Source organism: Synchiropus splendidus, chromosome 10 (genome assembly GCF_027744825.2).
Source record: "Synchiropus splendidus isolate RoL2022-P1 chromosome 10, RoL_Sspl_1.0, whole genome shotgun sequence".
In the NCBI taxonomy this organism is placed as follows: Eukaryota; Metazoa; Chordata; class Actinopteri; order Syngnathiformes; family Callionymidae; genus Synchiropus; species Synchiropus splendidus.
In genome coordinates this window covers 20,925,762-20,946,670 of record NC_071343.1, presented here as the reverse complement: position 1 = coordinate 20,946,670, position 20,909 = coordinate 20,925,762, and the positions used below count along the sequence as shown (strand labels likewise).

At 40.4% G+C, this 20,909-nt stretch overlaps 1 protein-coding gene across 1 annotated transcript in view; it reads right to left on the bottom strand.

Annotated features, from left to right (window-relative positions):
• itprid2 (ITPR interacting domain containing 2) overlaps positions 1 to 20,236 on the bottom strand; it is a 42,187-nt gene extending 21,951 nt beyond the window's left edge. The window contains exons 1-6 of the mRNA XM_053877452.1: positions 20,094 to 20,236; positions 12,848 to 12,948; positions 11,234 to 11,404; positions 9,308 to 9,350; positions 2,474 to 2,523; positions 2,329 to 2,403 (exon numbers count right to left, since the gene is read on the bottom strand). Of these exons, the coding sequence (XP_053733427.1) occupies positions 2,329 to 2,403; positions 2,474 to 2,523; positions 9,308 to 9,350; positions 11,234 to 11,404; positions 12,848 to 12,890 (382 nt within the window). The 5' untranslated portion in view covers positions 12,891 to 12,948; positions 20,094 to 20,236. The remainder of the gene's footprint in view (positions 1 to 2,328; positions 2,404 to 2,473; positions 2,524 to 9,307; positions 9,351 to 11,233; positions 11,405 to 12,847; positions 12,949 to 20,093) is intronic.
• Positions 20,237 to 20,909: the final 673 nt, after the last annotated feature.

The following is a 20,909-nucleotide window of genomic DNA, read 5'->3' as shown; positions in this document are numbered from 1 at the left end:
GTTGTTTACTGTGCACAACGCTGATTACAGACTGAAATATATTAAGTTACATGTGCAAGCATAGTTATTTCATCACTTGCTACAATAGTCCGATATTCAGGGGTTACTCTAGTCATTCTCTTCAGCTGTTGGAAGGTCTCGGAATGTCAAAAGTAAAAGTGTACATGCACATATGACTGGCAACCTTATTAAGGCATGAATACAGTTGAATCTTGGGACTTTTGGACAGTGATAATATATATATAGAAATAAAACCGCTTTGAAAAATATATTTACTATATGACTTTTTTAATGGGAACTTTGTACTGTTTGCTTCTGAGTTAATGCACACATACCTAACTGAAAATGAAGCAACACACACTTATTTTGTTTCTGTGTTCTCTTATTGCATCTCTTGTTTCAATACGTCTTATTACAAGCGCGTGAATGCATTTGCTAAAAGCCATTGCTCGCAATGTTATCACGATCATTTTTTGTGTGAAGAAGCTGGTAATAAATAACAAGCTGTACTTAAAAAAAAGAAACAAGTTATTGATTTAAACCATCATTTCCTGATGAGAGGAAGCTGTCAGGACATGTCTTGTGAGACACATTTTTTCTTCACCTGAATAAAGCTGGTTTTAGAGACAGCAACCAGCCAGCTTCGGCTAATTCAATTACTTTGACGAACATCATGACCTAACTCACTATTCACCTCCATGCTATTCAGGTAGAACCTATTCATTTTCTCCCCACAGTTTGAGATGAATGCTGTAATCTACCGCCATCCTGTCCCAATTGTAGCTGTCATTGTCATGATCCACGTGGATCAGAGCCGACAAAACATCCTAAAGCCTTCTTTACGCCACTAGACTCTGGGCAAAGGATGATACACTCATAGAGGTCAGAACTCAGACAACAACTAAATTGTGAGTAAGACTGCAAGGGAGTAATTGTTAAGGTTACAGCATTTTAATTGTTACCAAAAATGTTGATGAGATGTTGGGTGCGCAAATTCTCAATTCACAAGATGTTATGATTTTTACACATAACATCAACACACAACTTTACACTTGTTGTAAGCGTTGCATGCACATGCCAGTCCTGTATGTGGCAGTGCATCTCTTTGTATCTAACCACAAACTTAGAAAAGTTGTTTAAAAGAAGTTGATTCTGACTTGTGATTTAATAAAAAGTAATAACGTACTTCCTGTCGACAGACCAGGAAGTAGAACTGACAGCAGCTTGAAAAAAATTGTCTCTTGCTGATGCTTCATTTGTGATGGAAAGAGCCCTCAAATCCTTCATTTGAACTTGCAGTACCCAGAGATGTTTGAAGTTTAGCGTCAGCTTCATCATAATTTGCATGTTTCCATATCATTATCGGCAATTGTTTGCTGCTTATTATCAAGAAAGTACTTAAGATGATTTAGAGTCTCCAATTATAATAATTACAGTACACAGAATATATTTGGTGCCAAATAAAAGGTCTTCACGTATGCATTTCAATGTGAAAGCCAAATCATTTAAATAACTACATGTGCCTTTGGTTGTGATCACAAAAAATGACTAAACTAAAAGGCAGAATTCCTACATGTTGCCCCAGCTTGTCCTGTCTTGGATCAACACAACGTGTGTGCAAGCAAAAGCAGATTTTTTTTTTTGCCTCAGTCCATTAAACTCATTAGCATCAATTCACTCTCAGCTTCTCAGCATGTCAAGGCACACTGCCAACACATTAAGTTATCAAAAACTATTGTTGAGCACAATAGCCATCAAAGCCACAAGTCAGGAGCCCTCACAGCTGTGAAGAAGCAGGTCATGTTCCTGCTACAAAAGACAGGAGTTGCAGGAAAACAACCTTTTGATTTATGACTTGGAGAGATTAGAGAAAACACTTGACATGACAGCAAAACAAGAAAGCCAAACACGAAGAGGCCTTCATGCCTCGCACAACTCCGAGGCATGTGGTGCATTTAATCTGTACCTATTACTGTTTACGGGTGAAAGTTTCGTTTTTCAAGGCACACATCTAAACAGCAGTTTTGAATGTGCTCAGATTTTTCTATCCATTTTCACACTTTCATAATCAGAGCTATTCTATTGACACCAACAAAATATTTCATGATTCATTATGAAAAGGCATTGAAGCACAAAGCACTTTTAAAGTAATGAGAGTAATTCAACTGCCATAGAAACCACTACATTTAAAACCCACACAGACAGATCACATTCTTAAATAGGAAGGTGAGCACATTACTTCAGAATAGCAGAATCTTGGTGAGAGGCTATTAACAATAACTTGCAGCCTCACTTTAACCCAGTATATTCGTACAATGATGGACTCACCTTCTGCGCCCAGCGACAGGTCATCCTCAAAGCTGCCATTCCTCTGTGCTCCTGCTTTCACACAATGGGACACTACTGTTGAGTCACAACAATGACGTGTGACGTTACATGCAAACATCGATTGCAATTTCAGTGAGTGGAATACCTTTGCTGGGGGATGCAGTTTGGTCATCAAGTGAGGCTCCCAGAGGAGTCCTGGAAAGAACAAAGAGCTTCGATTGGAACAACACTGAAACTATCCATCTGCAGTTAAGGCCTTTCTGGGCTGATTTGGTGCAGTTGACTACCCATGGAGATCTTGAGCCCAACACAGTTGAAAATTCAGTCGTTTTAAAAAGTTATTTATGTTTCTACATAAACGATCATTGGCATACCGATGTGTCAGTGACTTTACAACACTGCTCTCCCTCACTGGAATATCTAATAGGGAACTGTAAGTCATTTTACTCCCCGCATGAGTTCACTTCATTCATTCTGGCTGCCATGTATGTCCCGCCGAGTGCAGACGTTCATGAGGCTCAGCGCGTGCCAGCGGACCAGGTTCTGCATGTGGAGCAAACTTTTCCGGACTTCCCTGTTATTGTGCTTGGTGACTTCAACAAGGCGAATCTGAGTGAGGAGCTTCCCAGTTCAGGGAGCTGCATGTCCGGACAGAGTTTCCCCTGCCATCCTAAAGCATTGTGCCACTGATCTGGCCCCAGTGTTCACGGACATCTTCAATGGATCCTTGTCATGTTCCAGCCTGCTTTAAAACCTTCACTATTGTTCCTGTCCCAAAGAAACCAAGGATCATAAGGCTGAATAACGACAGACTGGTGGCACCTGGACTCATTGCAGTTTGCCTACAGATCTGTAGATGATGCAGTTAACCTGGCTCTTCACTTTGGTCTGGAGCACCTGGATTCCACAGTGATCCCCTTTAGTGGACTTCAGCTCCGCTTTCAATACAATTCTCTCAGCTGTTTCCAGGCAAGATTCCTCTTGGTCGCCTAGGCACTATTGTCTCAGACACTCAGACCCTCAACGTGGGGTCTCCTCAGGGCCTCGTACTCTCTCCATGGCTCTTTTCCCTGTTCAGGAACTGCTGCACCTCCAGCCACCAGCTTGTTTGTATTATTGCCTTTTCCACATCATCGGGCACATCTGGGCTGGATATGAGTCCACTTACAGTAGGTAGGTGGAGCGGCTGGTGTCCAGGTGCAGCCACAACAACCTGGAGCTGAACGCCCAGAAGACAATGGAGATAATCATGGACTTCTGGAGAGTCACAGTTCCATCCATCCTCCTCATGATGGCTGCCTAGGCTCACCCATTTCCACTGTGGATTCTTCCGCTTCCTCTGAACCACCATCACAAAGGACCAAAGCCTTTCAAATGGAAGGCCAAGCAGAGAATTTTCTTCTTCTTGCACCAGAGGAAACTACAACTGCCAGCTAATTTGCTGTTGCAGTTCTACAGCGCCATCATCAAGTCTTAGGTTTCTGATTCTGAAAACACACAAGCAGATTTACTGCAAGTACCAACATAGAAAAACCACCTGTTGTCTGACGTGTCTACAGTGTTTCTTCATAAGACAATGTTACATGTTTATGTATTTGTCCATTAAAACCTTCTGAATTTTAGCATGTGCTTCAGTGAATGTAGATGCATCTTGCTCAATGCAGTGGCTTCCTCCCACCGTGTGTGGACCTGGACACACGGCTACTATTTAGCAATTGGATAATCTGTCTAAAGCCTAAACCCTTTTTGATAGGGATCTAGTCAAAAGACAAACTCATTCAGACCTATTTGCTTTGCGGCGTAGCCAATAGCAATGATAATCCCTCAGAGTTAACATTTGGCTTGCTTGACATATTGGGGATGGATTTTGATATTTAAAAGAAAAGGATGTAGAAAAAAGTTATTAATAGCATTGCATGTATAAACAGGAGCAGGTGGAGCAGAAGAACAAGAAGTACAAGACCAAAAAGCAGAAGAACAAGAACAACCGCCATGAAGCCAATCAACAAATTCCTGTCTGCTCTCATCTAGGGATGCAGCGATTGATCAGCTGTTGCCAAAGTGGGCATTTATGACATCATCATGATCAGCCGATCAAAGAAGAAGTAAGATAGCAGGTCATACCTGGCTCTGATTGTAAAACTTGGCCGCACTCTTGACTTCCGCCAACCTGCCTTCCACCGAGAGTGGACACTTTCATTTTAGTTAGACAGTGAGCCACAGCTCATATTGGTGGTATCCCAGAGGCAGAGTGACTCTGCGCACCACTGCAAACTAGAGTACATCTGTTCGTTCACCCTAGAAGTCAGCTGATGACAAACTAAGTGGATGCAGTAAACGTAAAAAGTTATATGGCGGCTTAAAAACACTCCTTTCACTGAAGCGTCACCATGACGACAGAAATGCTGGCACACAGACATGACAAACAGCATGACTTGAAACTTGACACCACAGACAGCCAAGAAAGTGATCAAATAGAGCAAACATGAGAACTGGGTCGGACAGTCCAGATAAATCTGTTGTTTAACCATTCCTGTTTACCCATCACAGGACCGTGACAGGGACAGCGTGCTGCTGATGACAGGTGATTTTATTTCTACAATTGCCACTCATGTATATTTGACTGAAATATATTAAAACTCCTCACCTTTGCAAATATGTGATGTATTGTGTTGTACCCATTGTGGGATGCAGCCTGACTGATATTGTTTTATTATCCATGTTTTGTTTTTTTTTAATTATTACTATTTTATTATTATTATTATCACTTTACTTTTCAAAAGAGGGGCCGCACAAGTGGCAACACCTTTCATAACAACCGTGACAAGGGATAAGCATAAGAGTAAAAAACACAGCGGATACAAAATACTGTACTTAATGAATCAGTGACCTTAAAGAATTTTTGGTACATAATGGGGGGAAGCTACACCAGTCAAACTATGAGAGGGCTTTTCTAAGGGACAATCAAAAAAAAAAATCAAAGAAGTTGTTAGAACCACAGGAAGAATTAAAGACTCTTGGATTGCCCAGAAAAATGAACAGGGAAACAGGTGAGATGAATTCTCTTTGAGGACACTGGAAACAAATAAAGCACGAAGGATCAGGACTACTATTCTACCCTGTGTACGATCTGTGCTACCTTCCAGCAACACATGAGGGGGGCTGCACAACTGCCCACAAATTAGCATCAATAGGCAACTTCATGACAACATGTCAGTTAAATGAACTTGGTTTAATTTCTTGAGAAATCACTTTTACATGAGTAAGATCAGACATTCCATTTTTTAAGACTTGCCTAAAAAATTACAAATATCTGTTTGATGCTTAATCACATAAAAATATTAAATCCATAATCTGTCAATTACACAAGAGCTAGACGGCACTGAACCAAAACTCAACAAAATATGCTTGTGACCAATGGGTAACGGAGGCAAATATGGCAGACACAAGCACCAACTCTCACTGGAGAGACTTCTGCAGGAAAAAACATTACCCTTTCTGTTTGTTTTTTTGTTTCTTTTTTTAAATCACTCCATATGGTTACACACACAGGTAAAATGCTGCAAGGGCTATGGCTCAGACCTTGCTGACTATACACACAAGTTCTAATCTTGTCCTTTTCTGCAACATGTTTGTAACAGATCTGGTAACCAAGGCATATGGTAAAAACCTGGAAAAAATCTGTCAAGTGCTTCCAACTGGGCATTTGCAATAATCAGCAGTCAAAAAAATAATCCTCCAGAGGAATCAAGCCACAACGGCCCTCATTCGCAGGGTGGTCCAAACCATCCACACCTTTGAAATTATTACTTTTACGATGGAACTTCAGAAAGAAAAAGGAAAGACCTTTTAGAGATAATGAGCTATTGTCCACTCTGAATATATAACACATAACTAGGACTGCTAACTATGTATACCTGCATCCACATATCTACTTGCTTCAATCTGTAATGGTATATACACTGTATTACCAAAAGCATTTGTTCACCCATCCAAATGAAGGAGGTCAGTGAATTCCGGCGTGTAACTGTCATAGGATGCTGCCTGTGCAACACATCCAGTCGTGAAATTTCCTTGCTCCTACATATTCCACTGCCAACTTGTGAGAACAGTTTGGAGGGGAAACGTTTTAATAATTTGTTAATAATAATAATAATAATAATAATAATAATAATAATAATAATAATAATGTTTTCAGTATTAGTAAAAGTCCTGAATTATTTAGTAATTTGTAACAAATTAGTTATATATACATACCTAATATATATTTTTTGGTTTCCAAATTAATTTGGACAACTGTAACCTAAATTACTAAACTGGTAATTTGTTAAAAATACTGTTCTTGTAATTGTTCGCAAGACAAATCATGAACAGCCTTGCTTTGGAGCATTTGAATTCCTGCAACTAGTAATTTGACATTTCTGTACAGTCCCTTGGAGCTTCGACACCATGGAACTCCAAGCCACTGTTTCAGCTGCATGTGTATCATCTGTTCCATTTTTTCTACATTGGTGAACACCCACATACAATGTAAAAGCCAAGGGGGAGCTGGTGCACTCTGCAATAATACCTACTTCTGACAGACGTGATGTGGTGAAGTCTCATTTAGTAAGGCAAAACTGCAGGCCCTGCAAGTGGTGTTTGAGCAGATTTATCAATGCCCTCGGCACTGGGTGGAATTCAAAGGCAGGTGTTGGCCACATCAAGGAACAAAACAAGAAGCTTGGATTTGACATCATATGCCAGGGTGATATTCAAGGCAACCTGAAAATTCTGCAATATCAGGCTTTTGGATTGATGGGTGAATAAAATGGTTTAGTTTTAGATACTTTGACAGCAATTTTTCCAACACACTGAAAAAGATAGATGTTCAGAAGGTTTATTTGGCGGAACTGTTCAATGATGTCGACGTTTTTTTCTGGTCTATATACCAGGTTGCGGCAGATGTCACTGGTAAGTGAGTGACAGCAACTCTTTCTGCAGGCATATGATAACAGGGTTGATTCATCTGAAGAAGCTCTTCCATTTCCTCAGCTGCTCCAAGCTTTCCGACAGCCTCACATCCGGATTCTGCCACTATTGGTTCTCATAATAACATTTTATTTCTGGGCGGTAGTTACTTATTGCTAAGATGACCTTCTCTAGACAACAGTTTCAGTTACAGCAGCATGTGGGCCTATAGTGTATATTTAAAGGGGCTACAAACACAAGGATTTTCAAAATCTTAAAAAAAAAAAAATTAAGTCAATCAGAGGCCACAAGCATGAAGATAAAAAGTCTGCTTTGTTATGTCTGAGGTGTGCACCAATACTCCCATCAAACACATAAAGACCGTGCCTCACCACTAATCGAGATGCTCATCCTCTAAGCCAGAAATCTTGCGTGATCACATGTTTTAAAAAGAGGTAGACATCACAACAAGTGGCAAGCAGAGCCACATGTTCTCACAGACACATCACAAAACATCAGAAAAATGTATTGAAAAGTTACAGGGACATGTCCTCTGCTCTGTAACCGTATGAATGTAATAATAATAATAATAATAATAAAAACAGTATCATATAGCAGATGATGTTAGAAATCCTCAAGGCAATAAGAAGTCACCGTGAGCTATTGGTAAAGTGAGAGAGTTAAACACGGTTTGACTGTAACTTCTGAAAGACGCAGTATTACTAACAATCACAAATTTTACCGTGGAGTTAACTGCGATCATTTGCATCACATTTGATCTGCATATTGATGGAATTAAAATGTCTCCTCTGCTTACTTACATGCTGTGATGTCAGTGGGTGTGTTGGTGTGTCACACCATTCCTTAATGTTGACTGTTGTGGTTTTGACGGTTCTGCTGTGCAGTTCAGAGTTCCTGAGATGTGCACCCACAATGTTGTTTAAACTTGGCTCTCGGAGATGTGGGTTGTTTGGAATGAGCTTAATTTTGATAAAATACTAAGCTATCTTGACGTGGAATGCAAACATGTGGTCATTGAGAAGGGAGCATCAAAAATGCAATATCATGTGACAGAGCTTTGTCGAAACTTAAGTGCAGCAATCGTTCCGATTATAGGAAAGCTTAAGTTTAAGTTTATCATTCTTTAGTGTTCAACCATCTATGATGTTGATGTTGTTACTAGAGTAAGCCATGTTGCTTGAACCAGCAGTTGGCATGAGGCAACTCAGGTTTCCACGCTAAGTTCAAGTTTGATGTATACACATTTCTTTGAAATCTGTTGTTTACGCCATGTTTTGTTGCTAACGCACCTGTGCTACACGAGGTCCCTGGCTTCTGTTATGCTCCCATGAATCTACAACAGCCCTTGTTTAATTGAGCATGGGATGCTTTCAATTGTTATCCACCCCAAAACATTCATAGGAACACACCCAGAAACACTGCTCACATTGAAGGTACAAGTGCTCTCTTTCTGCTTGTGCAAAGTAGCCACTGCGTCAGGCTCCATATTTCAACTTGGCTTGTTTAAATGCCTCATCTCAGGGACCACAAAGCAACTTTCTGCATTGTTTTGGAGTCCTTCTGGCCACTAATTCACTATGCTGCAGATGGATGTGAAAGGTGGATGTGGAGGGTGGAGGATCATCATCAACTACACAAATAACAGAAACAGTAGAGCACACAGCAGATAAGCAATAACCATGATTGGCTGAAGTAATTCTGTGGTAGTCTTGATTAAAATCTGTATATTCGGGGGCCAGCCCCCGTTCCCAAATAAGCAGCTGTGAGGCCACATCAAAGACAACAGTTCATGAAAACATTGTTAATTAAAGCAAATGTGCCCATTAAATCAATTAATAAATACAGATTATTGAGCTGGTATCAAAGGGTTACTCCACTCTCAGAGTGCAGTCGAGTCTCCTCAACGCTTTTTCATTCAAACAGAATGTACATTTGTTCATTATACAGAATTGCTGATATAGGTGGCAGGTTGGCCCTACCACAGACATGGTGTGGAGAAAGTCGGTACCTGCAATCGATCAGCCAGTTGGCAATCTTGTTCGGGACGTGACCTGACAGACACAGAGATTGAGAACATTAACATCATGCACCAGAGAAAGATTTTCAATTTTTGCAAAGCACTATACTTGTCACAGTTATTTATTTTCTGTGTTTTTCATGAGGTAAAAACTGAGCTGTCCATGTGGTCAATGAGTACCCATGCCGGAGATTTGAGTGTCTTTTGAAATAATATTGGAATCCATTGAACGCTGATTCGGCACTAAACAGTGGATAATATAAGACTCTCCCACTATAAAGGGTCAAGCTCTCTTGCTGACCGGAAATGAGAAGTGGCAGACGCAGAAGAAACGGAGAAGAATCTGAATTGAAAAACCAACATCCAACTAATTCTATTGCAGTACTATGCCAGAGGATGACCCACGATCACAGGAGTGATATCAATCCATCATCTATCACCTCAGAAAACGATTTGCCTTTGAAAGCTGAAATCCCAGCCAAGCCCACTCTGCTATGTGTGGTCAAAAGAAAATTGTCAACCAGCCTCTGCTGACAGACCCCGTAAGGAACGCAGATGGAAATCCCGAGGTAGCATGATGTCAACATTGAAGAAACCGGCAGTGCCTGCTGAAGAGCACTGGTTTGTGAAGAATTTGTGTCGCCAAAATTTCAGTGGGGAAAAATTCATAAAGCAATCATCATCATCATCGTCATCATAATACTTACTGCATTTTTGAGTCAACATTAATTTAACTTAATTTACCTATTGAGCTACGTACCGTGGAAGAAAGTGGCCAATCAGAAATTCTGCATACTTTTCGTAGTTCATTTTCAAACTTTCACATACCACAAGAGGGCCAACCAACTCTCTTGCCTGACACCATAGCCATGCAGGTGCATGGTGGCCCTCCACCAACAATCCACTACTGAGGTATTTCTGGACCTGTGGGCATTTGTTCCCATGAGCATCGCTTAGGAATGACTGGACTGATAAGCTTTCATAACTACCCGCTCACGCTAGGGACCTATGATGATGGACGGCAAGACACTTCCAGACAGCAGCTCTGGCGGCCTAATGAGGCATCGATGAAGAAATTCAAAAACACGGACTCGGTAGATGCATCAATTGTTCAGCTAAATGACCTGTTAATATTATTGGAGATTGCTACTAATGGTCATTTGGGTTCTTTACAATAAATCACAGATCTGTTATTTGGGCTGAGGATGTTGTTAGAGACGTGCAGTGAAAGTCAGGAGGAGTTGCACTATGTCTTTGTGGGATTAGAGAAAGCAAATGACAGAGTTCCTAAGGAACTTTGGGACTGAATGAGCATGTCAGGACCACCAGCCAAGTATGCCAGGGTTGTACAGGACAGGTACACAGTGGCGTCTCTTCCAATTTGCAAAGGCAAACAGACTGACAGACAAGGGTAGGGTAGAGTCTTCGAGGACCGTAAAGATGAGTTACAGGTGGATGTACAAGCTGAAGTGAAGAGGAATGAAGCTCAGAAGAATCAAGAAAGAAGCCATGATGTATATAGTTTGAAGATGGAATCTCTGACAAAATGCTGAGTTTGAAGTGGGAGAGATGACGATGCTCAGAAGATTACAGAGAAGATTAAAGATGAGTACCATAATTTCCTTTAAGCAAACACGTTCAGATTGTTCAACTCACGTTGTAATTTGCAAGTCACTAGTCAATTAAATACACTAAGCCAATGCAAGGCAAACAAAAAGCACAAATCAGTGCTAATCAAATGTCAAAAAATGTATATATGACTCTTTTAATTAGAAAATGAAACATCAGAACGCACAACACACAAGTTTTCAGTTCGCATGGCTTAGGGTCTGCAAAAAAAAAAAAAAAGGAGTGACATTTACTCTGTGCTTGGTAAAAAAAAAACATATATATATGTTCACAGACAACCAGCCTCACTTGTTTTTTCTGATGGCCGTTGTGTGTCATCTGTTGGGTCCCTGTCACTCTGCTGGGGTGCCTGATGGGTGCCCTGTTCAGGGTGCGTCTCTTGCCAGGTAGAATCTTTGCTCTGGACCCAGGCTTGACGACGCAGAGACGCAAGGCTGCAGTTCAAGGGTATTCCTCGATCTGTCAATCCAAAATGTACCCATTAGTCGACATGAAAGTGCTGGCAATCAGGGCTGGCCATCATTGTGACCACGTTTACACAATATAAGCAACTGGCAACTGTGTCATTCATTCTCACTGGTCAACAGCCGCAAACGCTGACGCTTGGCTTGGGCCCTTATTAACAACGATGGAGAAAGGATCCTATATTTCGGACTGAATCGGCTGCAGGGATTTCAAGTGGGCCGAAGGTGACCGCAGCATGTCAGAAGACTCCACACATATTCCACAATATAGAACTGATGCTTGTGTTTGCTGTTCCATGTTGTTTTAGATTTGTGATATATGAATGATATGATACGTGAAGTTTTATTGAAACCTAGGATGAATGAAAATTAGCAGTTTGTGGATGCTGTAGAGAATGAACACCTCGTAACAGTTCTTCCAATACAGTATTTGGATATCGTTCATTACTTGAGGTGACAATGGTGCTGGACTGTTTGCAGTGGGGTGCTCACACCAGTGGATCCCTAATTCGTGACAGTAAGTGCAAGGCCAGTTGCTTCTAAGGAAGCACCAGCTAAGCACAAGACCTCCAGGCTGTGAAGTGCACAATTTTCGACAGCCTCAGATGTACGGCTACAAGTTTTGCATTTAGCACTGTTGGCGATTCATGGGCTGCAACCATGAAAAAGAAAAAAAAAACTAGCAATTTATTCTACTTTGATGTAAGTGCATGTGCACAGCACTGAACCACATTCCTCTTATATGGACGCACTGTATGAATACATCCGGCAATACAGGTGGTGGGACCAGTTAAACCTCGTGGAGAAAGTGCAGCACAAACAAAATCTTCATATGTTTGTCGGAATTAATCCTGTTTGACCTCATGAAGCTAGATGGGTGGACCTACGGCCAGTCGGTTGAATACATCAGGTAAAAAATAATTACCTTGAGGGACTGCCTCCTGACCTGGAAGGGAAGTTAGTTAGTTACACCTATTGTGCCTTCTACAGGCCTTTTCCTGTTCTGTCCTGTGGAGACCTCTTTCGTTTTGAAGTGAGATCAAGTAGGATCGTTCTCTCATTCTGGCTGGAATGGAATCCCAACCATACTGGGAATTAATTGATCAATAAAGCAAATTCATTTGCTGGAGTTAATGAAACAAATGAATAATCTTGTCGCACACTATTATAGCATGGAAAACAAAAGCACTAAGACTTGTTTTTCTTTACACTTGCATCCCCAGTCCAAAATGCCCAAGCCAATGACAGAGAGAATACCATACAAATTGATAAGTCATCATTTTGTGGTAGCATCGACAAATTGGTTTAGAATTAATCTGGATTACTGTTGAGGCCTCTGACGTGCGCCTTGTGATGTTGCTCTGTAGGTCACTTGGTTTCCCACATTACATCAAACACTAACAAAATAACCTGGCAAGTCATCATAAATGGCAAGTACCAGAAGGTGAACTGGTTTCCACTTCAACTGGTGTGCTCTCCATGGCAGCGAATTTCTGCTGGTCAATCAGACAGATGCAGCATGATCAACATACCATACACCTGGTGAGGAAGAGAAAAAAAATTCAGGTAAAAATTGATAAAACAGAATAATTATTATTCTACAGAATTTCACATAGTAATACAATCGCAGCACGTGTGGGAAATGATGTGCACTTGGACAGGTGTGGTTTCACAGGGGTTACTAAACCAAGTACAGTGCAGGTGTTTTACAAGTGTGAACAGGTTGTTAATACATCACCTAAACCTATGTTTAGTTTAAATTGTCTTAACCTCACACAGCCATTTTGGCTTTGATATTTTATTTCATATTTCAACTAAAATAACAACTAGTTCACAAAACAGTTTACAAATTATGCTACTCAATTTATCTTTTGAGAATTCTTGTTAGTTTGTGTTAATATCGCAGTATATATCATATCATGAAAAATAAAATGCAATGCAAGTTTTGTTTGGCTTTATTTGTTTGTATCAGCCATAATAACCAGTTGTTGTATAAGTGTCATCAAAGACACTGGACAGGAACGGTCGCAAAGCCAACGCTCCAAGTACGAGCGATCAGGATATTGAGACAAGAAAATGCAGGTGTGAAAGGCAAAAATAAAGTCAAAATAATAATAAAATGATAAAAGAAAGGTGTCTTTTCATGCCGCATCACCAAAGGAAGCAAGCAAAGAGGAGTATGATTGATTGAGAGTTACACATTCAGAAACCATATCTAAGTCATAAAATATGGGCAAGGAAGTGTAACAACACAAACAAAAACATTCATGATTCACTCACATGTGATCAGAGTGCTATTACTGTATCCATCAAGCTACACTTAAGTTTACTCACAGGACTCAGGAAATCAAAATGAACTGCTATAAGAAATACACAAAACCTGTCTGGAAAAAGAAAAAAAAGAAGACAAAACAAACTTTAAGAATCATTCTTCTCTCAGCTCTGTTTTGATCCCTCAGGTAAAGTTGAAGAATTGTTATTGAAGAAGTTCAAGAATTGTTGCTGTATGCATGTTTGGTGTGGGATTTAAATAAACATGAATTCATTCAAGTGTGTACCAAACTAATAGTAGCTCTTTGAGTCACACAGTACCATTGAAGCAGCATGCAGATGCTAGAATGTTGGTGAACCACTAAGTAGAGGAACCTTTCAACATCTGAAACACATACATATAAGTAAGATAAGAAAAGGGGGAAATGCAGGATTATTAAAGGCGCAATATCAGAATGAATGCAGTATTAGAACTGAATTTGACCTGGAAGCTGGCCAACATTAACCTTGATCACCGCCATGAAGGATCACAATAGCTGTCAGACACGTTGGCACTTGTCTCATCAACACCTTTCTTCATCACTCGGCTAAGGACACTGTCCTAGTGGAGGCTGGTGCATATGTTCTGGGCCATTTTGATCAACACAGATGCAGATGCATACATAAGCACACATTCTGGAAAAATGGATTATTCCAGCTGTGGATAGGGAGAGGGGGGGGTTCTATTTTTAGATGCCCCCAGCTGAAAAAAAAAAAGTGAGATCTTGACAAGGACCAAAATAAACGGTCTTAGCTGCATTTTCCGTGTCAGCACATCCTCTGAGCTGATCCTTCCCAGACTCTTATCTGTCACACTTCTCAGGGACTATTACACAACACTGTCCATATTCAGAAAAGCAGTAAGCCATGGTCACTTGGCTGCTCACCTAAATTTAAAGGAAAAATGTGTTGGTTGTGGGGAAAATTGCAGTTAATCTGCGTTTACTTACAGAGAACCCACAGTTGCTGACCTGGCAATAGTCTTAATCGTCCTAACCACTAAGCTAGAACACCCCCAGAGACCCTAAACCAAAGAACTCCAGAATTTGGTCAATGAATAACCATGGCACCATCTGTACAACATGTTGGCCAGCTGCAAAATCTGATCAAAGCCCACTTTATCTAGACAAATATTTATGGGTGGTATCATGCCAAAAACACATGCACAATACATACATCCTTTCAGGTGAAGATTTAGTGGACAAATCGAGATTTAAGCATAAATACAACACCCATCTGCTTCTGTTCTATAAAAGACTTACATATACTTGGGGACAGATAACCTCCATTGCATGGATATCCCCAGCACTATAGCAGCCTTGGTTCCCGGAACACAATTTCCCTTGGGATGAATACAGTTTTGAGATTTTCTGATTCTGATTCTATGATGGGGAAAACACCAGAAATCGCAGCTGTTTATGTGAACAAGTGAAGCGTGACTCACAATGTCAGCGCTCCATCAAATCTGTAGGAATCCCCTTTTTAAAGGTAGACCATTAAGGAAGACCAAGAAAGATGCACAGTGCGCTGTTGTTCACTTGTTTGTCAAATCTCTCGACCTAAAGACAAATCGAATCATTCTGGAAATGATTTAGCGAATTGTAAGATACAGGAGTTGGACAAAGTAATGGAAACACCTTAAAGCTTTTTTAGCTTTAAGGTGTTTCCATTATTTTGTCCAACCCCTATAGGTTAGGGGAAGGTCCCACCTTCCTCGGCCTTGATTGGCTGCAATGACTCTCCTCCCTCTATCGCTAACCGTAGCCACTCTAAAACTGCTTTATATTGCTGGTGAATGAATAACTTAACTTAAAACCTTTCCCTTTGTTCGGTTACTTACTTACCTTGTCACCTACAAATGTGAGACGACATTTCGTTCAAATCGTCCTGAAATCTATCACTGCTTCTCACCTGGACTTATTGCAGTTTGCCTACAGAGCCAGCAGATCTGTGGACGATGCAGTGAACCAGGCCCTTCACTTCGTTCTGGAGCATCTGGACTGCCCAGGAACCTATGCCAGGATCCTGTTTGTAGACTTCAGCTCTGCCTTTAACAGAATTCTTCCAGCTCTGCTTGAAGACAAGCTTCGCCAGCTCGATGTGCCTGACTCCCTCTGCAGATGGATTACAGACTTCCTGACCAGCCGGAGTCAGCGTGTGCGGCTGGGAACACTGGACCCTCAACATCGGGTCCAGAAGACAGTGGAGATGGTCATAGACTTCAGGAGAGTAACAGTTTCTCTGTCCCCTCTCATGTTGGCTGGTTTACCCATTCCTATTGTAGACTCCTTCTGCTTCCTAGGAACCACCATCAAGACCTCAAGCCAACCATCAGGTCCCCTCATCAGGAAGGCCCAGCAAAGGATGTTCTTCCTGAGGCAGCTACGAAAACTAAGACTGCCGATGAAGTTGCTGGTGGAGTTCTACACGGTCACCATCCAGTCCATCCTCACCTCCTCTATCACTATCTGGTACAACAGCGCCACCTCCAGGGACAAGAGCAGACTGCAGCGCATCGTACGTTCTGCTGAGAAGGTGATCGGTTGCAACCTGACACCTCTTCTTCTGTATGCCTCTAGGATCCAGAGACGTGCAGGTCGGAACAGAGCCGACACTTCTCATCCTGGACATGGACTGTTTGTTCCTCTTCCCTCTGGCAGGAGGCTACGGTTCATCCAGACCAGAACCTCCCGTCACAGGAACAGCTTCTTCCCCTCAGCCATCAGACTGTTGAATTTGTGAACAGCCTTGTTGTTATTCTATTTATTTATTTATTTATTTATTTATGTATTTATTTATTCATTTTATATTCATTTTATTTGTTTATTTTTTGTCAGCACTTTATTCCAAAACACTTTCCTAGTTGGTGGGCTCCCCACTGATCATGGCAATAAATTAAATTCTGATTCTGATTCTGACATGTCCGATTCTTTTATGAATTGCATTAATTGAGGTTTTGTCAGACAATATGAATAAGAAGTCATACTGAGAGTTTCTCTGGGTTGAACCAATCACGTGACTGGAATAGAGCCATGCCAAGTCAAATTGATGGACAGAATAGGGTTGGGCGATAAGTCCTTAAAATCATATCCCAATATGTTTTGGGCTGAATGGCAATAACTGAGATCAAACAAAAAAACAAACAAAACACAATGAATCCTTCAAAAAAAGTGCTAATCTGGCATAAATGCCAAAAAGGATCTACCTACTGATGTTATAGAATTCTTTAAAATATCCTGCATCTTGACAGTGATCTGGATCACTCCTAAAATTTAATCATTTGGACCTTGTCACATGTCACTTGAAAATGTCATCTAAATGCGTTTCAATAACTTTTCCAAATTATTTTGAAGACAAAACAACACCGTGGAAAACATAACCTCCTTGGCGGAGTTAATGACAAGATACTTCGAGAAGGTAAATGTAAAACAAGAATTGTATCACAGACCACATTATTTGACAGTATTCAAAACCATCCCTAAAAGTTTGAGGAGTAGCTAGAATGAAGTAAATATTTAACAAAAACAACCTTCAATTTATTCCTGTTATTATTCTGCTCTTGCAGAGCAGTGCAAAAGGAAAAAGTAAACAAGAGCAGCATCACAATCAAACAAATAAGTCATGCATTTAAATGGATTGGGAATACTGCAAATAAATGTTAAAATAGAAAATTAGGTAAATATAATGAGTGGATGGACTAGTATGTGTGTGTGCAGCACAACACTGCGAGCTGACGCTTGCAACGTGCATTGTTTTGAGACATGAGGCTATAGGTTTTCATTCTGCAGGAGCAACAAAAACATCACACAGTTCCTCTCAGGTGTCCTCAAAAAGAAATATGTGTTGCAGCTGAAAATACTGCAAAAGATCATGTCATGCTCCCACCAACTGACACAAATGCAAACAGGGTCTGGCTTGCTTGTAATTTTGAATCCGAAATGTCACCTGACAACTGACCCATTGTTGTTTTTTTCTTTAGAAGGAGCTCCCTGTCATCCGTTGTGTCCGCAACGTTGTTTTATTTGCTTTGATATGCGTGACGAGCTAGAGCCAGCACGTATAGGGCGGAGCAAGCAAGTAGACGCAGAGCTGAAAGCTGCCAGCAGTGCTCCACGCTGCAGAGCAGCAGTGGTTTTATCTGAAACATGGAAATGAAGGATGGTAATTCAACCCAACAATATATGGGGATAGTACCATATGGCTTTAACGTCATTTTGGGGTGTGTCTCACTATTGATAAAATTAACATTGGTATATATCGACCAGGCCTACGAGCAGAGGATAGTGGCAGGTGGCCAGGAGCAACACATGCTAAAAATCCCTCCTTTCCATCAAAAGCTGGACAGAAGTTTCACAGCTGATCTGCAGATGACTGCTGCAACACGAAGAGAGAGCGGTTCCATGTGACGGTCAACGCTGAAACATTTCTGGTGTCAAGTTTAGGCTCTATGATTTCATAAGAATCCCCACAATTGCAGAATTGGCTGATTAAAACACAGAATTTCACTTAACACGGCTGATAAACTGTCACTGTGTGAGGGAGGGACTTCACAGCCCGCTGCACAGACTATGCCACAGACTGGACAACCACGGCAAAGAGGCTGAGGGCAGCTCTGTCTACGTTCATGAAAGCTCCACCCAATCCATCAAGTTATAGTCATAGCTGCTTGTTGAAGATAAAATGATTATTTGGAAGTGAACAATCGCAACAACTTACGACAGAAGTGGATAAACCGAATGCACTTTGGGTCATTGTCCACGTTGCACATAACTCCAGAGAGACTGCATTAACCACTCAAATATAGACGTTTAACAATCAAAATTCTTCTCTAAAGAATCTTGTGATAAAAAAAATCTTGAGATGTGCAATCACAGTTTACTACATTAGAACCACTTTGAGAATGGCAGATGATGACTAACTCAGCAGAGAGCAGTAAGAGATTATCATAAAGACAAACTAGGCTTACAGTTTAATTCAGATGTTTAAGTTACTTTTGAAGGAGTTTAAAATGTAAAAACTGTGTGATACAGTATTAAGGATAAAATGTAACGCATTTGTAATGATGAGTTATACTAACTTCACTTCTTTCATCATTAATGGAGAATGAAAAAATACACTACAGGTTGCACTGTAGTGCTGTCGTTTTTTTGGGGGGGGGTTTTGCTACTTTTTTGCACAACCTGTGCAATTGTCTTCTTGATTTATATAACTCAACATTTGTACTCTCACCTCAATAAAATAAAGCCAGTAAATTTAACATTTAACATATTTGTTGTTTAATATAATAATTTAAAAGAAACATTGTGGAGACTTAAAACTTATAATACTCCTCTGAAATGTTGTGAATGACAACGCAAAGACAATACATAGAAAGTATTAAAGTAGTACTCTTGAAAAAAATGATTAGGAATGTGCCCGACACAATATTATTCAAGTCACCATAATCAACAGTCAAATATTTGAGATCCAAAGCACAATCCTCATTCTACAGTAGTTCAGTAATCACGATGGCAGTATTGGTAATGAGGAACAATACTTTTTTTTTTAACTGTGTAATTTGTGAAAGACTGTAAAAAAGACTGTTGTAGTATTTTAATTGTTTCAAGTAACATTAAAATACCTATCTCGTACAATCACATGTGCAATTGGACGACTTTGGGCAGAATTTTGTTACACAAACACCATCATCGATTGCTTCATTCATCTATTTTGAACCCTGTGGCTCTCCGCCAGTAAGAATATCTGATAAGAAACATTGCAGGATACAAGAGTACTACCTTTGTCCATGCTGCAGCTGAAGTGTTATCTAATTGACTGCGCCAGCTGGAGCAGGCACACACTAAATAACTAAATAACTAAATTCAATATTCAGAATTCAGCACCATGAAAATACATTCATATTGGATTGACATATTTCCATGACATCAGGTAAATCGTCAAGTAACTTGAAACGGTACAATAACAGATACTTTAGATTTCAATTTGTTTTGTAAAACAACAATACAAACCAAATACATGAAGGTAGCCGAACTCCAGATAGCGTTTAAACGTTGAAGGGGAAATCGATTTCCATGCAAAGCACGTTAAGCAGTTCACTGCAATATTGTGCGTTATACAACCAAATGTTTCCTCACAAAAACAGCAGAAAGATGCGTTGGTTAACTTCCAACATCTGTCAGGCATTTGAGCACGTACCAACATGTATGATATTCGATTATACAAAACAACACATCGCTGGACTCTTTTTTTTATCCGTTTGACTTGTTTATCCTGTTTAGTTGCACTCTGAAGCGGAACTACATTCACAGTGACTTTTGGGATTCACTCCGCAATGATGAACGTTTGTAACAAGTACGCTTACTTCGGAGACTCACCGTCATCTTTTCAGGACTTTTCTTAACTCCAGAAGCGTCAAAAGCGACCAGTAGGCTCCAACTTCACCGAAGCTGTCAAAGTCTCCAAACTTTATCGAGAACAGAGCACTCCGACATTCCTGCTTCCGCTTCCTCAAGCGTTCGGGGGGCGTGGTCAGGTCATGGAGGCAGGAGAGAGGAGGAGTAATGATGAGAGAGAAAAACATGAAAAGACGAGCAGGTTTAATGTGACTCAGAGATGACCTAATATACATAGTAGTAACAGAGCAAATACTCTCTGTAGTCCCAGAGGGAAGCAGCCAGACTTGATCTACCTTTTTATACGACCACTATCCCGCCAGTCAAACAACTGCAACAACAATAATAATAAAGATTTGACACATCAAATAAAATTAATAATACAGTTTGACAAACATCAACCTTGGAAGTAGGCAACAGTGGTTGCAGGTCTTATGCAATATTGTAGAGTATTTAAATAATTTAACCATAGTTCTTCTAAATTTTAATATTATTAAAGTGTGCTGACTAACCACAGTCCATGTTCAAACAAATGATCTCAGCTGACTACTTTAGCAGAACAAAAAAAAAAAAAACTCTGGACCTACAATTGGAGGTAGAATTCACCTGATGTAGACGTTGCTAGGCCCCACATTCAAGACTGGACAGCAAGTCAATTAGGGCACTCGCAGTGGTACAACTCTGAAAGTGAGACTACTACAGTATGAGCTTCCAGTAAAGAAAAATCTGAAGTCTGATTGATCAAAATAAGTGACATGGTATGAAGGGGTTGCTCTGCTGAAAAATCAGAGAAACAGT